Consider the following 22,381-nt stretch of genomic DNA (forward strand, 5'->3'; position numbering starts at 1 on the left):
ATGCTGCCACCTGCCGGTACTGTAGTTAAATGCATCTTGTCTCCTATAACATTATTATTTTATTCCAGCACCACGTAAACGTCAGACACACAAAACTTAATACAAAATGCTTAAAGTAGATTTATTGCACATATATATTTCAGGTTGAGTCACACTTGAGTAACACAGTGTTGTGTTATAACGTTATTCTTCTGCATGCTCACTGTGCGTAATATAACTACCTATCATTTACGTCAGGAGGAAACGTCTTGTACGGGTCTTTCCAAAATGGCGACCACCATAGAGAGTAGCAGTGCCGGAGCGGCTAATAAGAAAAAACATCTAGGAATTCCTGAAGCGATATTTGTGGTGAGTAGATGTAAACATGTGAACCTAAATATTACGTGGAACACTTTATGCACGTATTAAAGTGTTTAATAAAAGAATTAAAGAATCATAAGCGACTGTAGCACCGTCTTGCCCTTTTAAGGCTGTGGTTGAGTCCCAATTCAAATACTAGCGCACTACATAGTATGCTCGAATACTGCACTTGCAATGTTGTCGTTCACTATTCTTGGATACTACGTAGTACGTAGTGTGCTGTTTGGGACGCCGCCCGTGTCTTGTGTTAGCCGACAGGCTAACTCACGCCTTCAATGTGCATCATTCTTCTGGTGATAATATAAGTTACATTTGGACGTATTTGAGCTTATTTTGGTAGCTTTCAATTTGTATAACACATTTTTAACACAAGTAGCAGAGTTGTTCTATGTGTATATATCGATCTATTAATAAAATTATGATCTTTTGTTTCCATTATTCAGCACATTCACAGGATCTGCTCAGTCATTCAGTGTAGGACAGGGCGATATCATACTGCAATTATCGATATATTACGATACATAACATGTATCACAATATTTAACACAATGATTAAATTAGTTTTACTTTACTACTACCATGACCAGTCTAGTCACGATATCAAAGGATGTAATTACTTCATTATTCTAAGATATTAATATCACAGTCTTATTATAGTGATAATATAGAGCAGTTTGAAAGAAGATAGAATAGAATGCCTGTATTTTTTATATATATATATATATATATATATATATATATATATATATATATATATATATATATATATATATATATATATATATATATACATATATATACATATACACACACAGTATATATATATATATATATATATATATATATATATATATATATATATATATATATATATAATGTATGTATCTGTGTGTGTAATATACACTGATATACTGTATATATACAGGTGTGTGTGTTATACACTGATATATATATTTATATATATATATATATATATATATATATCAGTGTATATAACACACACATATATATATATATATATATATATATACATATACACACACAGTATATATATATATATATATATATATATATATATATATATATATATATATATATATATATATAATGTATGTATCTGTGTGTGTAATATACACTGATATACTGTATATATACAGGTGTGTGTGTTATACACTGATATATATATTTATATATATATATATATATATATATATATATATCAGTGTATATAACACACACATATATATATATATATATACAGTGTATCACAAAAGTGAGTACACCCCTCACATTTCTGCAGATATTTAAGTATATCTTTTCATGGGACAACACTGACAAAATGACACTTTAACACAATGAAAAGTAGTCTGTGTGCAGCTTATATAACAGTGTAAATTTATTCTTCCCTCAAAATAACTCAATATACAGCCATTAATGTCTAAACCACCGGCAACAAAAGTGAGTACACCCCTTAGTGAAAGTTCCTGAAGTGTCAATATTTTGTGTGGCCACCATTATTTCCCAGAACTGCCTTAACTCTCCTGGGCATGGAGTTTACCAGAGCTTCACAGGTTGCCACTGGAATGCTTTTCCACTCCTCCATGACGACATCACGGAGCTGGCGGATATTCGAGACTTTGCGCTCCTCCACCTTCCGCTTGAGGATGCCCCAAAGATGTTCTATTGGGTTTAGGTCTGGAGACATGCTTGGCCAGTCCATCACCTTTACCCTCAGCCTCTTCAATAAAGCAGTGGTCGTCTTAGAGGTGTGTTTGGGGTCATTATCATGCTGGAACACTGCCCTGCGACCCAGTTTCCGGAGGGAGGGGATCATGCTCTGCTTCAGTATTTCACAGTACATATTGGAGTTTATGTGTCCCTCAATGAAATGTAACTCCCCAACACCTGCTGCACTCATGCAGCCCCAGACCATGGCATTCCCACCACCATGCTTGACTGTAGGCATGACACACTTATCTTTGTACTCCTCACCTGATTGCCGCCACACATGCTTGAGACCATCTGAACCAAACAAATTAATCTTGGTCTCATCAGACCATAGGACATGGTTCCAGTAATCCATGTCCTTTGTTGACATGTCTTCAGCAAACTGTTTGCGGGCTTTCTTGTGTAGAGACTTCAGGAGAGGCTTCCTTCTGGGGTGACAGCCATGCAGACCAATTTGATGTAGTGTGCGGCGTATGGTCTGAGCACTGACAGGCTGACCCCCCACCTTTTCAATCTCTGCAGCAATGCTGACAGCACTCCTGCGCCTATCTTTCAAAGACAGCAGTTGGATGTGATGCTGAGCACGTGCACTCAGCTTCTTTGGACGACCAACGCGAGGTCTGTTCTGAGTGGACCCTGCTCTTTTAAAACGCTGGATGATCTTGGCCACTGTGCTGCAGCTCAGTTTCAGGGTGTTGCCAATCTTCTTGTAGCCTTGGCCATCTTCATGTAGCGCAACAATTCGTCTTTTAAGATCCTCAGAGAGTTCTTTGCCATGAGGTGCCATGTTGGAACTTTCAGTGACCAGTATGAGAGAGTGTGAGAGCTGTACTACTAAATTGAACACACCTGCTCCCTATGCACACCTGAGACCTAGTAACACTAACAAATCACATGACATTTTGGAGGGAAAATGACAGGCAGTGCTCAATTTGGACATTTAGGGGTGTAGTCTCTTAGGGGTGTACTCACTTTTGTTGCCGGTGGTTTAGACATTAATGGCTGTATATTGAGTTATTTTGAGGGAAGAATAAATATACACTGTTATATAAGCTGCACACAGACTACTTTTCATTGTGTCAAAGTGTCATTTTGTCAGTGTTGTCCCATGAAAAGATATACTTAAATATCTGCAGAAATGTGAGGGGTGTACTCACTTTTGTGATACACTGTATATACACACACACACATATATACAGTGTATCACAAAAGTGAGTACACCCCTCACATTTCTGCAGATATTTAAGTATATCTTTTCATGGGACAACACTGACAAAATGACACTTTGACACAATGAAAAGTAGTCTGTGTGCAGCTTATATAACAGTGTAAATTTATTCTTCCCTCAAAATAACTCAATATACAGCCATTAATGTCTAAACCACCGGCAACAAAAGTGAGTACACCCCTAAGAGACTACACCCCTAAATGTCCAAATTGAGCACTGCTTGTCATTTTCCCTCCAAAATGTCATGTGATTTGTTAGTGTTACTAGGTCTCAGGTGTGCATAGGGAGCAGGTGTGTTCAATTTAGTAGTACAGCTCTCACACTCTCTCATACTGGTCACTGAAAGTTCCAACATGGCACCTCATGGCAAAGAACTCTCTGAGGATCTTAAAAGACGAATTGTTGCGCTACATGAAGATGGCCAAGGCTACAAGAAGATTGCCAACACCCTGAAATTGAGCTGCAGCACAGTGGCCAAGATCATCCAGCGTTTTAAAAGAGCAGGGTCCACTCAGAACAGACCTCGCGTTGGTCGTCCAAAGAAGCTGAGTGCACGTGCTCAGCGTCACATCCAACTGCTGTCTTTGAAAGATAGGCGCAGGAGTGCTGTCAGCATTGCTGCAGAGTTTGAAAAGGTGGGGGGTCAGCCTGTCAGTGCTCAGACCATACGCCGCACACTACATCAAATTGGTCTGCATGGCTGTCACCCCAGAAGGAAGCTTCTTCTGAAGTCTCTACACAAGAAAGCCCGCAAACAGTTTGCTGAAGACATGTCAACAAAGGACATGGATTACTGGAACCATGTCCTATGGTCTGATGAGACCAAGATTAATTTGTTTGGTTCAGATGGTCTCAAGCATGTGTGGCGGCAATCAGGTGAGGAGTACAAAGATAAGTGTGTCATGCCTACAGTCAAGCATGGTGGTGGGAATGCCATGGTCTGGGGCTGCATGAGTGCAGCAGGTGTTGGGGAGTTACATTTCATTGAGGGACACATGAACTCCAATATGTACTGTGAAATACTGAAGCAGAGCATGATCCCCTCCCTCCGGAAACTGGGTCGCAGGGCAGTGTTCCAGCATGATAATGACTCCAAACACACCTCTAAGACGACCACTGTTTTATTGAAGAGGCTGAGGGTAAAGGTGATGGACTGGCCAAACATGTCTCCAGACCTAAACCCAATAGAACATCTTTGGGGCATCCTCAAGCGGAAGGTGGTCTCGAATATCCGCCAGCTCCGTGATGTCGTCATGGAGGAGTGGAAAAGCATTCCAGTGGCAACCTGTGAAGCTCTGGTAAACTCCATGCCCAGGAGAGTTAAGGCAGTTCTGGGAAATAATGGTGGCCACACAAAATATTGACACTTCAGGAACTTTTACTAAGGGGTGTACTCACTTTTGTTGCCGGTGGTTTAGACATTAATGGCTGTATATTGAGTTATTTTGAGGGAAGAATAAATTTACACTGTTATATAAGCTGCACACAGACTACTTTTCATTGTGTCAAAGTGTCATTTTGTCAGTGTTGTCCCATGAAAAGATATACTTAAATATCTGCAGAAATGTGAGGGGTGTACTCACTTTTGTGATACACTGTATATATATATATATATATATATATACAGTATATACAGTATATACAGGGGTTGGACAAAATAACTGAAACACCTGGTTTTAGACCACAATAATTTATTAGTATGGTGTAGGGCCTCCTTTTGCGGCCAATACAGCGTCAGTTCGTCTTGGAAATGACATATACAAGTCCTGCACAGTGGTCAGAGGGATTTTAAGCCATTCTTCTTGCAGGATAGTGGCCAGGTCACTACGTGATGCTGGTGGAGGAAAACGTTTCCTGACTCGCTTCTCCAAAACACCCCAAAGTGGCTCAATAATATTTAGATCTGGTGACTGTGCAGGCCATGGGAGATGTTCAACTTCACTTTCATGTTCATCAAACCAATCTTTCACCAGTCTTGCTGTGTGTATTGGTGCATTGTCATCCTGATACACGGCACCGCCATTGGATGCACATGGTCCTCCAGAATGGTTCGGTAGTCCTTGGCAGTGACGCGCCCATCTAGCACAAGTATTGGGCCAAGGGAATGCCATGATATGGCAGCCCAAACCATCACTGATCCACCCCCATGCTTCACTCTGGGCATGCAACAGTCTGGGTGGTACGCTTCTTTGGGGCTTCTCCACACCGTAACTCTCCCGGATGTGGGGAAAACAGTAAAGGTGGACTCATCAGAGAACAATACATGTTTCACATTGTCCACAGCCCAAGATTTGCGCTCCTTGCACCATTGAAACCGACGTTTGGCATTGGCACGAGTGACCAAAGGTTTGGCTATAGCAGCCCGGCCGTGTATATTGACCCTGTGGAGCTCCCGACGGACAGTTCTGGTGGAAACAGGAGAGTTGAGGTGCACATTTAATTCTGCCGTGATTTGGGCAGCTGTGGTTTTATGTTTTTTGGATACAATCCGGGTTAGCACCCGAACATCCCTTTCAGACAGCTTCCTCTTGCGTCCACAGTTAATCCTGTTGGATGTGGTTTGTCCTTCTTGGTGGTATGCTGACATTACCCTGGATACCGTGGCTCTTGATACATCACAAACACCTGCTGTCTTGGTCACAGATGCGCCAGCAAGACGTGCACCAACAATTTGTCCTCTTTTGAACTCTGGTATGTCACCCATAATGTTGTGTGCATTGCAATATTTTGAGCAAAACTGTGCTCTTACCCTGCTAATTGAACCTTCACACTCTGCTCTTACTGGTGCAATGTGCAATTAATGAAGATTGGCCACCAGACTGGTCCAATATAGCCATGAAACCTCCCACACTAAAATGACAGGTGTTTCAGTTATTTTGTCCAACCCCTGTATATCAGTGTATATTACACACACACACACACACATACAGTGTATCACAAAAGTGAGTACACCCCTCACATTTCTGCAAATATTTCATTATATCTTTTCATGGGACAACACTATAGAAATAAAACTTGGGTATAACTTAGAGTATTCAGTGTACAACTTGTATAGCAGTGTAGATTTACTGTCTTCTGAAAATAACTCAACACACAGCCATTAATGTCTAAATAGCTGGCAACATAAGTGAGTACACCCCACAGTGAACATGTCCAAATTGTGCCCAAAGTGTCAATATTTTGTGTGACCACCATTATTATCCAGCACTGCCTTAACCCTCCTGGGCATGGAATTCACCAGAGCTGCACAGGTTGCTACTGGAATCCTCTTCCACTCCTCCATGATGACATCACGGAGCTGGTGGATGTTAGACACCTTGAACTCCTCCACCTTCCACTTGAGGATGCGCCACAGGTGCTCAATTGGGTTTAGTCCATCACCTTTACCTTCAGCTTCCTCAGCAAGGCAGTTGTCATCTTGGAGGTTGTGTTTGGGGTCGTTATCCTGTTGGAAAACTGCCATGAGGCCCAGTTTTCGAAGGGATGGGATCATGCTCTGTTTCAGAATGTCACAGTACATGTTGGAATTCATGTTTCCCTCAATGAACTGCAGCTCCCCAGTGCCAGCAACACTCATGCAGCCCAAGACCATGATGCTACCACCACCATGCTTGACTGTAGGCAAGATACAGTTGTCTTGGTACTTCTCACCAGGGCGCCGCCACACATGCTGGACACCATCTGAGCCAAACAAGTTTATCTTGGTCTCGTCAGACCACAGGGCATTCCAGTAATCCATGTTCTTGGACTGCTTGTCTTCAGCAAACTGTTTGCGGGCTTTCTTATGCGTCAGCTTCCTTCTGGGATGACGACCATGCAGACCGAGTTGATGCAGTGTGCGGCGTATGGTCTGAGCACTGACAGGCTGACCTCCCTCATCTTCAACCTCTGCAGCAATGCTGGCAGCACTCATGTGTCTATTTTTTAAAGCCAACCTCTGGATATGACGCCGAACATGTGGACTCAACTTCTTTGGTCGACCCTGGCGAAGCCTGTTCCGAGTGGAACCTGTCCTGGAAAACCGCTGTATGACCTTGGCCACCATGCTGTAGCTCAGTTTCAGGGTGTTAGCAATCTTCTTATAGCCCAGGCCATCTTTGTGGAGAGCAACAATTCTATTTCTCACATCCTCAGAGAGTTCTTTGCCATGAGGTGCCATGTTGAATATCCAGTGGCCAGTATGAGAGAATTGTACCCAAAACACCAAATTTAACAGCCCTGCTCCCCATTTACACCTGGGACCTTGACACATGACACCAGGGAGGGACAACGACACATTTGGGCACAATTTGGACATGTTCACTGTGGGGTGTACTCACTTATGTTGCCAGCTGTTTAGACATTAATGGCTGTGTGTTGAGTTATTTTCAGAAGACAGTAAATCTACACTGCTATACAAGTTGTACACTGACTACTCTAAGTTATATTCAAGTTTCATGTCTATAGTGTTGTCCCATGAAAAGATATAATGAAATATTTGCAGAAATGTGAGGGGTGTACTCACTTTTGTGATACACTGTATATATATACATACATACATACATACATACATACATACATACACCAATCAACCATAACATTAAAACCACCTCCTATTATCAGCTCCATATACAAGCACTTTGTAGTTTTACAATTACTGACTGTAGTCCATCTGTTTCTCTACATACTTTTAGCCTGCTTTCACCCTGTTCTTTAATGGTCAGGACCACCACAGAGCAGGTATTATTTGGGTGGTGGATCATTCTCAGCACTGCAGTGACACTGACATGGTGGTGGTGTGTTAGTGTGTGTTGTGCTGGTATGAGTGGATCAGACACAGCAGCGCTGCTGGAGTTTTTAAACACCTCTCTGTCACTGCTGGACTGAGAATAGTCCACCAACCAAAAATATTCAGCCAACAGCGCCCCGTGGGCAGCGTCCTGTGACCACTGATGAAGATCTCAAAGATGACCAACTCAAACAGCAGCAGTAGATGAGCGACCGTCTCTGACTTTACATCTACAAGGTGGACCAACTAGGTAGGAGTTTCTAATAGAGTGGACAGTGAGTGGACACGGTATTTAAAAACTCCAGCAGCGCTGCTGTGTATGATCCACGCACACCAGCACAACACACACTAACACACCACCACCATGTCAGTGTCACTGCAGTGCTGAGAATGATCCACCACCTAAATAGTACCTGCTCTGTAGTGGTCCTTTGAGGGTCCTGACCATTGAAAAACAGCATGAAAGGGGGCTAACAACGCATGCATAGATGGACTACAGTCAGTAATTGTAGAACCTCAAAGTGCTTCTATATGGTGAGTGGAGCTGATAAAATGGACAGTGAGTGTAGAAACAAGGAGGTGGTTTTAATGTTATGGGTGATCGGTATATATATAAACATATACACATATATACAGGTGTACAGTACAACGAAATTCTTTTTTCGCGTATCCCAGCTTGTTTGGAAGCTGAGGTCTGAGTGCAGGATCAGCCATTGTACGGTGCCCCTGGAGCCGAAGGGGGTTAAGGGCCTTGCTCAAGGGCCCAACAGTGGCTGCCTTTATTTGTCATATATACATGAACAACTATACAGAACAATGGAATGCTTTTCCACATATCCTTGCTTCATTGGAAGATGGGATTACAGCACAGAGTCAACCATTGTATGGCAAGGGCCCAACAGTGGCTGCATGGCTGAGCCGGTGGAGGGGGACCAGTCCTAATTTGCAAAATGAGCAAATTAGGACTGGTTGATATATAAGTATATACACCATCTGACAGTAAAACAGCATGTACCAATAGAAATTGATAATAATTTTATAATTAGAGCTTACAAAATGACAAAGTAATGCTGGATATCTCAAACTGACCATACAGAAATGCTTTCCATTTTTACTGATATATTTTAGTAAGTCTGCACTTAATTTCATTGAACAGTTTTTGCTATTAAATTATATTTTGATAAAGGAAGATTATTTATATGCACCTCAGTAATCTAATTGTAGGAAATTTCTAAGTTAGGAGTCAGTCAGTAATGGGATTTTTCAGTGCATGGTTTATTTCAGTGTGGTGAATTTGCAAGCTACACCTATCATACAGATTAACTTGTTGCCCTGTACTCACAGTCACCACCCCTGTGTCAATGCAGTGCTGAGAATGGTCCGACTCTGTACTCGCAGTCACCACCCCTGTGTCAATGCAGTGCTGAGAATGGTCCGACTCTGTACCCACAGTCACCACCCCTGTGTCAATGCAGTGCTGAGAATGGTCCGACTCTGTACCCACAGTCACCACCCCTGTGTCAATGCAGTGCTGAGAATGGTCCGACTCTGTACTCACAGTCACCACCCCTGTGTCAATGCAGTGCTGAGAATGGTCCGACTCTGTACTCACAGTCACCACCCCTGTGTCAATGCAGTGCTGAGAATGGTCCGACTCTGTACTCACAGTCACCACCCCTGTGTCAATGCAGTGCTGAGAATGGTCCGACTCTGTACCCACAGTCACCACCCCTGTGTCAATGCAGTGCTGAGAATGGTCCGACTCTGTACCCGCAGTCACCACCCCTGTGTCAATGCAGTGCTGAGAATGGTCCGACTCTGTACTCGCAGTCACCACCCCCGTGTCAATGCAGTGCTGAGAATGGTCCGACTCTGTACTCGCAGTCACCACCCCCGTGTCAATGCAGTGCTGAGAATGGTCCGACTCTGTGCCCACAGTCACCACCCCTGTGTCAATGCAGTTCTGAGAATGGTCCGACTCTGTACTCATTGTCACCACCCCTGTGTCAATGCAGTGCTGAGAATGGTCCGACTCTGTACTCGCAGTCACCACCACTGTGTCAATGCAGTGCTGAGAATAGTCCTACTCTGTACTCGCAGTCACCACCCCTGTGTCAATGCAGTGCTGAGAATGGTCCGACTCTGTACTCGCAGTCACCACCACTGTGTCAATGCAGTGCTGAGAATGGTCCGACTCTGTACTCGCAGTCACCACCCCTGTGTCAATGCAGTGCTGAGAATGGTCCGACTCTGTACTCGCAGTCACCACCACTGTGTCATTGCAGTGCTGAGAATGGTCCGACTCCGACTCTGTACTCGCAGTTACCACCCGTGTCAATGCAGTGCTGAGAATGGTCCAACACCAACCAGCATCTGGACAGCGGGGGTTTCTTTTGATTGATAAATTGAGTTGTTAAAAGGGTTGTTAAATGTACAGAGCCACATACAAACTACAGTTAATAATGGTATACCCACAAAGTTTCTCTGTGTGATCTGTGTAACTTGAATGTACATTGGTAAATCCAATAAAGTGCTTGTGAGTGTATATGTGTTATTACTAACAATCAGACAGGGACGACACTGTACGCAAAGTCCTTGAAGTTTGTAAATGATCTGTGAATGAGTAAGCATGTGATGCTCTACAATGCTGCCCTTTGTCCTGAGTTAATCATTTTAAGATGAATGATGGAATGAAATTAAATTGCATTTTAGTGCAAACGTAAATGATTAAATATAGGGATCTGGTCTATGATACTGCCTCAGTCTGTCTGCTGCTGTAATATCTGATGACTCTTGTTCTCTCTGTTTAGGAGGATGTCGACTCCTTTATGAAGCAGCCTGGCAATGACACAGCAGATGCTGTACTGAGGAAGCTTGACGAACAGTACCAGAAGTATAAATACATGGAACTTAACCTGGCTCAGAAAAAAATGAGGTTTGCAAATAATAATAATGGTTTTGCTCACTCTCTGGCACGTTTCAATCTGACCTCTATCCACCATATTGGTTGCATTTGATTTGTAACATTTATGATGTAAACACGATTTTGTAGTGAGAAGGGAAACACTGTACATATGATAAAACACTAAAATAAGTTACAAGTCTGAGAGTAAATACTAAAATAGAACAAATCTACAAATGTTACACTTAATAAAGGTCTTATGATGGAATGAACATGAAATTAGGTAGACATTTGTTTGGCATTATTATGTACACAGTATGTCAAGCATGCCAGTAATTCTGATTTGTCAGTCTGTCCCTGTAAAATTACATTAAAGTCCTGATCAGTTATATATCACTGTGTTTTAGTAATATTAAGCTGAAGGCTTTTAGCTATTCCTGGTCTTAGTGTGCCTCTGTACAGCAGCTTATTTGTTTTTATTTTTATTTTTTTTTTTATTTTAACCTCTGAGTGAGTCTCACTGAGCTGCATTGCACATAGAGAGTCACACTATGCACCCTGCAAATTATCCGCCACTAGTGCAGGTGCCTCAACATAGGCAGACATCCCAAGTCTCCCGGAAATTCCGGGAGTCTCCCGCATATACATAGCGGCTCCCTGATGCCCGCAAGCCAGATAAAATCTCCCGGAATCTAGAACGAGCGGCCAAGAGCGACACACACGTGCACGCGTATTAAATCCGTTATCTGATATACAATCTAGGGCACTGTGTAGGGAACATAAATCAATTGTCTAATATACTGTCTAGTGCACTATGGAGGGAACATAAATCCGATATCTGATATACAATTTAATGCACTATGTAGGGACCATATTTAATTATGTAATACACTATCTAGTGCACTATGTAAGGAACACAAATCATCTTCTAGTTATACTTTCTAGTGCACTATGTAGTGAACATGAATGCGTTATCTAATATACAATCTAGTGCACTGTGTAGGGAACATAAACCAATTGTCTTATTTACTATCTAGTGCACTACGTAGTGAACATAAATTCATATCTAAAATACAATCTAGTGCACTATGTAGGGAACATAAATCTGTTATCTGATATACAATTTAGTGCACTATGTAGGGAACCTAAATCCGTTAACTAATACGCTACCTAAAGCATTATGTAAGAAACAGGTCTATTATCTAGTACACTATCTAGTGTGCTAAGTAAGGAACATAAATTCTTTTCTGATATACAATCTAGTGCACTATGTAGGGAACATAAATCTATTGTCTTTCACACTATCTAGTGCACTATGTAGTACACATTAATGTGTTTGTGACGCGAACAGTTAGCTTAGTAGCTCAGTTAGCAGCTCCTAAAGGTTCTGTTATCACTCATATCTTTTGGTGTGTGTGAGATTTTTTAGCTTTATTTATTTATTTATTTTTGGCTTGGGGGGTCGAGGTCCAGGGGGTACCTCCCTGAAATGAGTTTTTGCATAGGACACAGTTGTACAGTTGCAGTGATAACCTGTCAACCTCTTTAAAGTCAGGCACAGCCAGTTGTGCCAGTTTAGGTTCCCAGGCAGATTGTTAGGATTTAATCTCTGCCTGGTATTTGAACTTGGGAACTTATGATCAGTGTTAATAAGCTAGTGCATTAGGTGGCTATGCCACCCATGTGACCCACTGTTTAGTTTTTATTATTATTATTATTATTATTATTATTATTTAACTAGGTTTTCATTTAAAAACTAGTTAAAACTCTGAACTTTGCATTAAAAATGATACACCACATGTATGACTGGTTGTTAGTGTGTACAATGTTATCTGGAGTTGTCTAAAAGGCACTATTTTCATGTTATGCTGTTTAGGTTGAAAAGTCAGATTCCGCAAATCAAGCAGACGTTAGAAATCTTACGGCACATGCAAAAGAAAAAGGTTAGTCTGATATCACTTTTGTTAATTTATCCCTTTTTGCCCATTTAATTCTATTTCTGCCCTAACATGTTCTGTGTATTTTTTCACCTCTTGATACAGGACACTACAGATCCGATGGAAACACATTACCTATTGGCTGATAACGTGTACTGTAAGGCCACTGTCCCGCCCACAGATAAAGTGTGTTTGTGGCTTGGGGTAAGCGTGCACACACATAATGTCTTAAACCAGTGATACGGGTTGCCAGTTTTATTTATCCCCCTCAAAGAAAATAAGCATTTATAAAACTAAACTTTTTAGCAGAGATAAATGAAGTCTTAATCAGTTGAATGGTACAGAAAATGAACAGAGTAAATTAATGATAAAGTATTTTAAACTGTATTTTAAACTGCTGGCTGACTGATGGACAGAGTAATGATATATATCTGAGGAATAATGCTGATGGGGGTGTGGCCCTCCGTACACAGTGCCCGTCGGTGTATGAACTCGACTCGTGCAGGTGAAAAATGCAGTCTGTAGTGACTGTACGTGCCTGAGGGGGCGTATGTCAGTTAAGAGGCATCCTCAGTCAGCGGTGAAGGGTCGAATCAGTATAAAGGGAAACATTCAGGATAATTGGACACGACTAGATTAGGGGAGAAAATTGGGGGAAGAAACTGGGAAAAATTATTATTAAAAAATATATATATATTAGTGATTTTAAAACCTACTGTGGGTCTGTAGGACCTAAAGTTGGGTTACAACATGATTAAACCATTGGAATTCAATAACCCCCCTAATTTGCTTTAGCTGTGATGTGCTATACAAACACCATTCAAGTGTTTAAGGTGTGTTGCAACCGTGGTAAAAACTAAGCTGTTGCAAAGCTGAGAGAGGAGATAATTTCATTCCACCAAAAAAGGGCAACAGGTATAAGATTTCCAAGACCTTAAACATTCCTAGAGACACCACTGGCAGTATTGTCTGAAAGTTCATTTAGTTCTATACACATCACCATAATACTTCTTGGTAAGGTGAGGGAGGGCTGAATATTTCTGTAGGTAACTGTAGGTAAAATGTTCCTAATCCAGGCAAACGTGATGTTGGAGTATGATATAGATGAAGCCCAGACACTTCTGGAGAAGAACCTTGCCACAGCCTCACGAAACCTGGAGTCGCTAGAAGAGGACCTGGATTTCCTCCGAGACCAGTTCACAACCACTGAAGTCAGTATCCTTATACTTCAGCCAGTGTAAGGTGAAGATGAGCCCAGACTCACAACATGAACACACGGTGATACAGAAATTCAAATGTGTTTTTCAATTTTTTCAGGAATAATGTAGGGACTAAAAATTCCAGTGTGTTGGGGAAAAGATGAGGTAAGAAACGTACTGGCCCAGTTATTCCGTGAAAGACACGAAAAAAGTTTGCGTCCATGATTAAAATAGATCCTTCGAGAGTGTTTGGGTGGCACAGTAGCAGAACACTCTAGCCCACCACTGCTGAGCTCTCAAGTTTAAATAAAATATCATCTCTGCTATCAACCAGCTGGCGTCTACACAGACACAAATGGCTGTGTCTGGGGGTGGGCAAGCCGAAGTGATTCCTCATTGCTACTGCACTTGTGGGCTCTGCTGGCTGGACAAAGGCAACTGCACAGACAAAGTGAATAATGATCATCATTGACTCTCTTTATGTAATACTGATCCCTGTGTGAACCCACAGCGGTTGGCTACTGCACATATGTCGAAGGGAGCGTATGTGTGCGTGATACTGATCCCTGTTTGAACCCGCCTTGTGCAGATGAAAAGAAGTGGTTGGCTACTGCACACATGTCAGACAGGGCATTGGTTAGGTATGGCCCTCCTCATTGGTAAGGTATGGCCCCTGTCATTGGTTAGGTATGGCCCTCCTCGTTGGTAAGGTATGGCCCCTGTCATTGGTTAGGTATGAGCCTCTTTCTTAGTTGGGTATGGCCCTTATTGTTGGTAAGGTATGTCCCCCCTCATAGGTAAGGTATGGCCCTCCTGGTTGGTTAGGTATGGCCCTCATTGTCGGTAAGGTATGTCCCCCTTCATAGGTTAGGTATGGCCCTCATTGTTGGTAAGGTATGTCCCCCCTCATAGGTAAGGTATGGCCTGCCTTGTTGGTTAGGCATGGCCCTTCTCATTGGTTAGGCATGGCCCTTCTCATTGGTTAGGTATGGCCCTTCTCGTTGGTATAGTATGGCCCTTCTCGTTGGTATAGTATGACCCTCCTTTGTAGCAGTGGGGGAGATAGAACTGAGTAATTGGATGTGACTAGAATGGGAGAAAAAGGGTTAGGAATGGGTATGAATTAGGTATGGCCCTCCTCGTTGGTTAGGTATGGCCCTCCTTGTTGGTTAGGTATGACCCTCGTTGTTTGTTAGGTATGAGCCTCCTTGTTAGGTATGGCCCTCCTCGTTGGTTAGGTATGGCCCTCCTCGTTGGTTATGTATGGCCCTCCTTTATAGCAGTGGTGGGGATAGAACTGGGTAATTGGATGTGACTAGAATGGGCTAAAAATAGAAAATGCATAAATAAAGATTTTAAAAAATTTATCCTTCAGTACTGAGCAGTAAGTCCTGTTAATATACATGCAGTGTGTTAGAGAAACTGAAGATGTCAGATATGCCTTAACACTTTCTTCAGATATGGCACGTGTCTATAACTGGGATGTCAAGAAGAGGAGCAAAGACAACCTCCTTAAGTCATCTGAGAGGTCTTAGGGGAGGGGACTTGCCCCTACCCACCAGTTTCTTCCCTGTCAGTAAAAACACCCCTGTGTCAAGCTTCCCTTCACTCTGCTATCTGTTGATTTGTTACTTTTTAAAGTATTTTTTCAAGTAAAAAGAAAATGGAAATGAAGCTGGTCATAATCATTTTTTAGCATAAGTAGCTTTTTCTTCGCACAATGTTTTACCAGGTTTTTCATTTGTTTGCGTTTAGCGACTCCGAGGAGTATGTACCGATGTTCAGGAATTCTAGGATGTGTTAGGATAGGACAGCGCATGAAAGCTAAGGGTGCTTGTTTTTAAAGGGGAACCAATGTGTGTTTAATAAACCTTCTGTAGGGTTAAAGTCTGATCACTGCTCAACCTTCTATTCTGTACTGATGCCTTTACCTGACTGACTTCTCCTTTTTCGCTTTGTTTAGTTGTTCTCTCCGCAGCACGGACCTCATCTGAACTGTGCTTTATTTCCCTTCTCTTTGTTTTAAGCTCCTCTTTCATCTGTATTTATTTGTTACATTGTATGACTGAATGAGCAACAATAATGAAGCTTTGGGAAAAGACACAAAATGGTCTCTGTGCTTAATGGGTTTATATTCTTAAACATTTCAGGGTGTTTTAAGGCTGTTATTGAAACAACTTCAGCATAGTTGAGTAGCACTTTTATTACTGGTAGTAGAAAGAAATATTAGTTGTCTTAGAGGTTAATATTACACATCTAAAACCTTTATTGATGTTAGAAGAAAATGTGCAAAGACATAATTGATGTCTATATGCGTATGGTGTTCTTTCAACCTTGGTCTCATCAGATTCAATGTAGGATTTTTCTCAATGTTACCAGGCTTTGATGTTTTTCTTTGTAAGAAAAGGTCTCTGTTTCACCATGTTAGCCCACAGCCCAGACACATGAAGAACACAGGAAATTGTTACATGTAGTACACAGCCAGTACTTGCCAAAAATTCCTGCAGAAAGGACCCAGCCCATTCCACCTGGGTATCAAACCCAGGACCTTTTAGACACTTGTTTTATCCCTGGCCCAACATCTTTAAGTCTGTTGCAGGCATCAAATCCATCAGTTAGATAAAGAATTTAAATAATACATATTATAGATTATAGCTTGACTTTTGTTTTATATTACAAAATGTGCCCATTTTCAGAAATGGGGTGTAACTACAAGAGCCTTTTACTGGGCAAGCAAGGGAAAATGCAAGAGAATGTGGATCAACAGAAACACTGGCGCTTGCTCTTGGACACCTCGTCAGATGAGTGCACTATTTTGGGAACAAATCCACTCCTGACACCTTCCCAGTCTTCCTGGATGGTAATGTCACCTTTTGACCAGCTCAAAGATCTTGCATGTCAGCTCAGTGAAGGCCACCTCTACATTGATGGCATCATGCGCTAAAGTTTCCATATATTGTATGCCGTATGCAGCTGCTAGTTTCTCAACTTCGTGACGGGAGACTTGACGTTCTGTCTGCAGGTCGCACTTGTGGCTTACTAGCAAGAAGACAATGGTGTGTGGTAGTACAGGGCTTTGCGCCTCCTTCAGACACGTGAACGTTTTAGGAGAGGCAGTTCACCAATTTTTTTTTTGGTTTTATATATATATATATATATATATATATATATATATATATAAATTGTTCCATACTTCTTCAAGGGGCCTAAAAGTCACTGATGAGACCATACACAGGCTTACATCTTCAGCCACTGAGTGCATTATTAAATGTTTTGGGTGGTGCAGCAGTTTATTACTCTAACCCACCACTGCTGAGACCTTGGTCCAAATCCTAGCGGTTCTATCAGTCAGCTGGGTGTCTACACAGACATGATTTGCTATGTGAGGGATGGCCGAAGCCCTGCAGTGAATTGGTGCCCCTTCTGGGTGTTCCGACCTTTTGCCCACTGGTGGAACTAGACCTGCAACATCTCTGACCAGGATGACACAGGGATATTTAAGTGCAGCCTTAATATGTGCATCCATGAGAGAATTAACAGGTTTTACAATTAGGCCTCTAAGTGTAACAGGTATTTATTCATTGCAGACATTTGTCTTCCAGTTTGAACAGCAGTCTAGTTTATTAGTCCACCACTGCAGAGACCAGAGTTTGAATCTTAGCACTGTTAAAATCCATTGTTTTTATAATTTTTTTCATAGTGGCTTTAGTGTTAATTTACTTTTTACTTTTTTTAAAGCCTTGGTATGACCATACTTTCTGCCAGTAGCAGAAAAGACTAAATATCCCCTTTTAAGGGAAGAGACATGTCATCAAGCAAGAAATCTAATTTGGTAGAACGTAAACCTTTAATTGGAATATACTACATTGTTACTGAAATTACATTGAGAGCTTTATCTTCAATGTCAGTGTAATGACAGTCGTGAGTAATAAATACATCAAAAGTGGTACCATAATGCAGCAGCATATTATGGTTCAGTGAATCACAGGGATCAAAAATATCTCTCTGACGTCAGAGCAGATTTGTCACCACTAGATCAAGCACTGTGCATTCATTTATTTACCAGATAGCATGAGATGAAGAAAGTTAACTTTAAAGATGAACTATTAACTTCCAACCCAAAGTCATTATGTAAAAATTACCACCTTTATACAGTATGTACACAGAAATACAGAAATTATGTGTTATGTAATCATGCATTGTCTCATTTCAGTATGTATAATCTAAATGGTTCTAACCCTTTCTAGAATAAAGGAAGTTTGCTACTTATAAGGTCACTAAATGAAGGCTTCTGTTAGTTGCTATAGTACTTAAAGCGCTCCTGACCCTGTGTCCCATATCCAGAGCTTTATGCGTTTCCTTGGCTCAGTCTCAACCGGACAAGTGAAGAAATCCACATTGTTGGATCAGATACTTTTACAAAATGCCCCTCTGTAAAGCATCTAATCTAACACGACTTATCAACCTTATCAACCATGGAGTCCCCAATGACAATTACCACTCCTGTGCAGATGATACTCAGCTCATTCTGTCATTTCCTCCTGCAGACACACAAGTCTCAGCTCGCATCTCAGCATGTCTGCGAGATATCTCACAATGGATGACGGCTCATCATCTAAAACCTAATCCCAGCAAGACAGAGCTGTTACTTATTCCTGCAGATCAATCTCCAACCTGGATAAACAGCTGACCTTCTCTTCTCATATAGCCAACATAACAAGATCGTGCCGGTTCCTTCCTACATCATCAGGATACTCAGATTCTTGTCCAGTCTCTTGTAATCTCACGGTTGGACTAATGCAACTCCCTCCTGGCAGGTGCTCCTATGTCCACTATTAAACCCTTGCAGCTCATTCAAAATGCAGCTGCTCGTCTGGTTTTTAACCAACCTAAACACTGCCACATTACCCCACTGCTGTGTTCTCTTCACTGGCTTCCTGTAGCTGCACGCATTCAGTTTAAAACACTGATGCTCACCTACAAAGCCAAAAATGGACCAGCCCCAAGCTACCTTCGAGGTCTAATCAAACCCCGCTCTGTACCGCGCAACCTCCGAACCACTAGTCTCGCTTGACTTGGTCCTCCACCCAGGACTCGAGGAAGACAAGCATCAAGGCTCTTCTCTGTACTGGCACCCAAGTGGTGGAACGAACTTCCTATGTCTGTCCGAACATCTGAGTCTCTTGCTGTCTTTAAAAAATTAAAAACCCACCTTTTTACTAAGCACTTAAGCTGACTTGTACTTACTAACACTCTTATTCATTTCTTTAAAAAAAAAAACACTTTGGTTCTAACAGGTTTTAGCAGGTTTGTGTTGTTTACTTAAACTAGAGTAAGGTAATGTTTACTATGGAAGCACTTCTGTAAGTCGCTCTGGATAAGAGTGTCTGCTAAATGTCGAAAATGTAAATGTAAATTAGATGAAACTGGTACAGCCATCTCGCCTCCATATCGGTCTGTCTGGGTAAGAGTGGAAAAACTAAATAATTACATCATCATCTGTTCCGCTTATCCATTCAGGGTCACGGTGGCAACAGTGCAAGCAAAGAGTCCCAGGCATCTCTCTCCCCTGCCGCTTCTACCAGCTCCCTAACCCGAGTCGACCCTGGGGGCTCCTCCCAGTTGGTCGTGCCTGGTAAACCTCCAAAGGGAGGCATCAAGGAGGCATCCTTATCAGATGCCCGAACCACCTCAACTGGCTCTCCTCCATGCGAAGGAGCAGCGGTTCTACTCCGAGCTCCTCCCGTATTGCTGAGCTCCTCACCCGATCACGGAGAGTATGCCCAGCAACCCGCCGGAGAAAGCTCATTTCAGCCGCTTGTATCCGTGACCTCGATCTTTCGGTCATTACCCAAAGCTCGAGATATTTGAACTCCTTCACTTGGGGTAGGTTCTCACCTCCTACTCGCAGGGAGCATGCCATCTTTTTCAGATCCTATTAAATACTAATGCACAGACACTATAGCCTGATGTAATGTCACTTGTTTGTTTTTCTGATCTAGAGCAAAACTATGTAAGCGAGAGATGAAGATCCCTTGGGATTTTTTTTAACCTCTTCAGTAAATTGAATTATGCTCAGATGCTGATATTAAACCTTAAATAAGAATTGTTGCTGATCTGAAAAGAAGAAAAAAGGCACCATGTCACCTTTAAGCCCATGGTGATGTAAAGCATGTTCTAATTCATGTGAGACCTGATATTTGGTGCTTTTTGGATTAAATCCAACCATCTGAAGGAATTTATCTTGATCATGACCTTACAGAAAAATAGCAGATTTACATAATTTGTGTTTGTTTTGCAAGTAAGTAGTTTGGCATGATCTCCCAATGTAAAAAAGATGATTGTCTGCTCATTAAAAAGTAAGTAAACGAATCGGTAACTATCCTTGTATTAGCTCAGTGGTTAATGCCTCACCACAAGTTCGGGTTGCCACTGTTGGGCTCCTGACCAAGGCCCTTTACCCTCACTTGCTCATATTGTATTCAGTTCATCAAAGTGGTTAAAGAGCCAGACATGATACTGAATAGTGGCTTTTTAGACAGTGTTTGTTTGGAAATGTAATGATGAAATAGCAGCAGGTGACCATACGGCACGCGGGTGGCACTGTGGCTAAGTGGGTAGCACTGTCACCTCACAGCAAGAAGGTCCTGGGTTTGATCCCCAGGTGGGGCGGTCCGGGTCCTTTCTGTGTGGAGTTTGCATGTTCTCCCTGTGTCTGCGTGGGTTTACTCCGTGTGCTCCGGTTTCCTCCCACAGTCCAAAGACATGCAAGTGAGGTCTATTGGAAATACAAAATTGTCCAGGACTGTGTTTGATATAACCTTGTGAACTGAGGAATCTTGTGTAACGAGTAACTACCGTTCCTGTCATGAATGTAACCAAAGTGTAAAACATGACGTTAAAATCCTAATAAATAAACAAACAAACAATACAGCGCGCGCACACATGCACACACATACAGCCAGATTCAGCAGCGCTACCGTAAAGCACTGAGTAGCTGCTTCTCATTAAAACAGCGGATTTAAATTGTTTTATAACGAACAACATTTAGACACTTCTATCATTATAAGTAAGTTTCAAGTAAACAAGTTTCCTGTTATTTATTATTTTGATAGGATTTCATTTTATTTCCCCCATACACAATTCAACCTTTGTGACAATATAGTAACTGCTATACAGGAGTTTTGAGTAAAAAGGATTTCCGCTCCTTGTGTTGTAATTTTTGTCTGTGGCAATCACCTACATGCTGCAGATATGGTAGATACAAATAAGGTTAAAAACACTGTTTTGGAAAAGTAGACTGTGTGTTTTGTTTAGTTCTTTTTTTCCTAAGGAGTGAATGTGTTTTAAACAAGGCTAAATTGTTCCAGTTGCTGGTCTGTTTTTTTTTTTCAGAGCTTTTGAATTTTTTATTTACAGACTGAATTTGGTGTTCTTTCAGTGTGACTGGTAGATGAGCCATTTTCTGAATATAATGGCAACCATTTCCTTTACATTTTTGGTTTTGATTAGTCTGTTGGTTAATTGGTCACACATTCTGTACATTACAATTAATTTTAGAAGGGGTGAAGAATTCAACAAAAAATAAACAAACTTTCAACAAAACATGTTTTGGATTAAGCCTTAAGTATCAAGCGTTAATGATATTTCCTTAAATATTTTACAATAAGTAAAAATGGTGTCATCTGTGTGGTTTGTTAGAGCTGAGATGTTTGTATTTACTTAAAAAGCTGTCTTATTCTAAGAATGTCCTTGTCTCTTGTCAGTTGGCTGTGTTAAAAAGTGTGAAAGCTAACACCTCAAAAATGCTTAACAGTGCATTTCAAAATTTCTAACCCCAAAAGACACGACTTCTCACCCAAATAAGCTTATTTTAGACAGTTACATGCATATATTAATTTTGAAATTTATATTTTTGTTACTTTTTTTACCCATATTGCACCCTTTAGCAGGGTCTAAGCAGAATTGATTGTTGCCTATTTGTACTAAAGTGAATAAGAGGAAAACAAAGCACCTTTGCTAACAGCTCTGAGTAAGGACATTTCTAAATGCTGCAAATGTTATTGTAAAACAAGTGGTTGTTTATTTATAGACCAAGACGAAATCAGGTCTCCACACAGAAAGGACCCGGACCGCCCCACCTGGGGATCGAACTCAGGACCTTCTTGCTGTGAGGCGACACTGCTACTCACTGAGCCACTGTGCAACCCTGTAGTAGAATGTAAATGTAATAAAGTATGGAAACTGATGTAATAGTGA

General features: G+C 41.5%; 1 protein-coding gene across 2 annotated transcripts; it reads left to right on the plus strand.

Annotated features, from left to right (window-relative positions):
- Window positions 1-261: 261 nt before the first annotated feature.
- Window positions 262-22,381, plus strand: vbp1 (von Hippel-Lindau binding protein 1). 2 transcript variants are annotated; one of them, XM_062994321.1, is made up of 7 exons: window positions 262-348; window positions 10,895-11,019; window positions 12,863-12,929; window positions 13,029-13,127; window positions 14,000-14,138; window positions 15,581-15,694; window positions 22,215-22,381. In XM_062994321.1, exons 1-6 carry the CDS (start codon window positions 268-270, stop codon window positions 15,655-15,657), a joined length of 588 nt encoding a protein of 195 aa, XP_062850391.1. In that variant the 5' UTR covers window positions 262-267; the 3' UTR covers window positions 15,658-15,694; window positions 22,215-22,381. The 2 variants fall into 2 exon arrangements, with proteins under 2 accessions (XP_062850391.1, XP_062850390.1); XM_062994320.1 differs by lacking the exon at window positions 22,215-22,381 and having other exon boundaries at window positions 15,581-15,796.

This window comes from Trichomycterus rosablanca, chromosome 4 (assembly GCF_030014385.1).
Source record: "Trichomycterus rosablanca isolate fTriRos1 chromosome 4, fTriRos1.hap1, whole genome shotgun sequence".
Taxonomy (NCBI): Eukaryota; Metazoa; Chordata; class Actinopteri; order Siluriformes; family Trichomycteridae; genus Trichomycterus; species Trichomycterus rosablanca.

Bases quoted from the DNA above. Each gene is read 5' to 3' on its own strand.
- vbp1 (XM_062994321.1), top strand. From the start codon at position 268: ATGGCGACCACCATAGAGAGTAGCAGTGCCGGAGCGGCTAATAAGAAA. The intron at 12,930-13,028 runs GTTAGTCTGATA...CTCTTGATACAG, and splicing joins GGCACATGCAAAAGAAAAAG to GACACTACAGATCCGATGGA. The intron at 13,128-13,999 runs GTAAGCGTGCAC...TTCCTAATCCAG, and splicing joins AAGTGTGTTTGTGGCTTGGG to GCAAACGTGATGTTGGAGTA.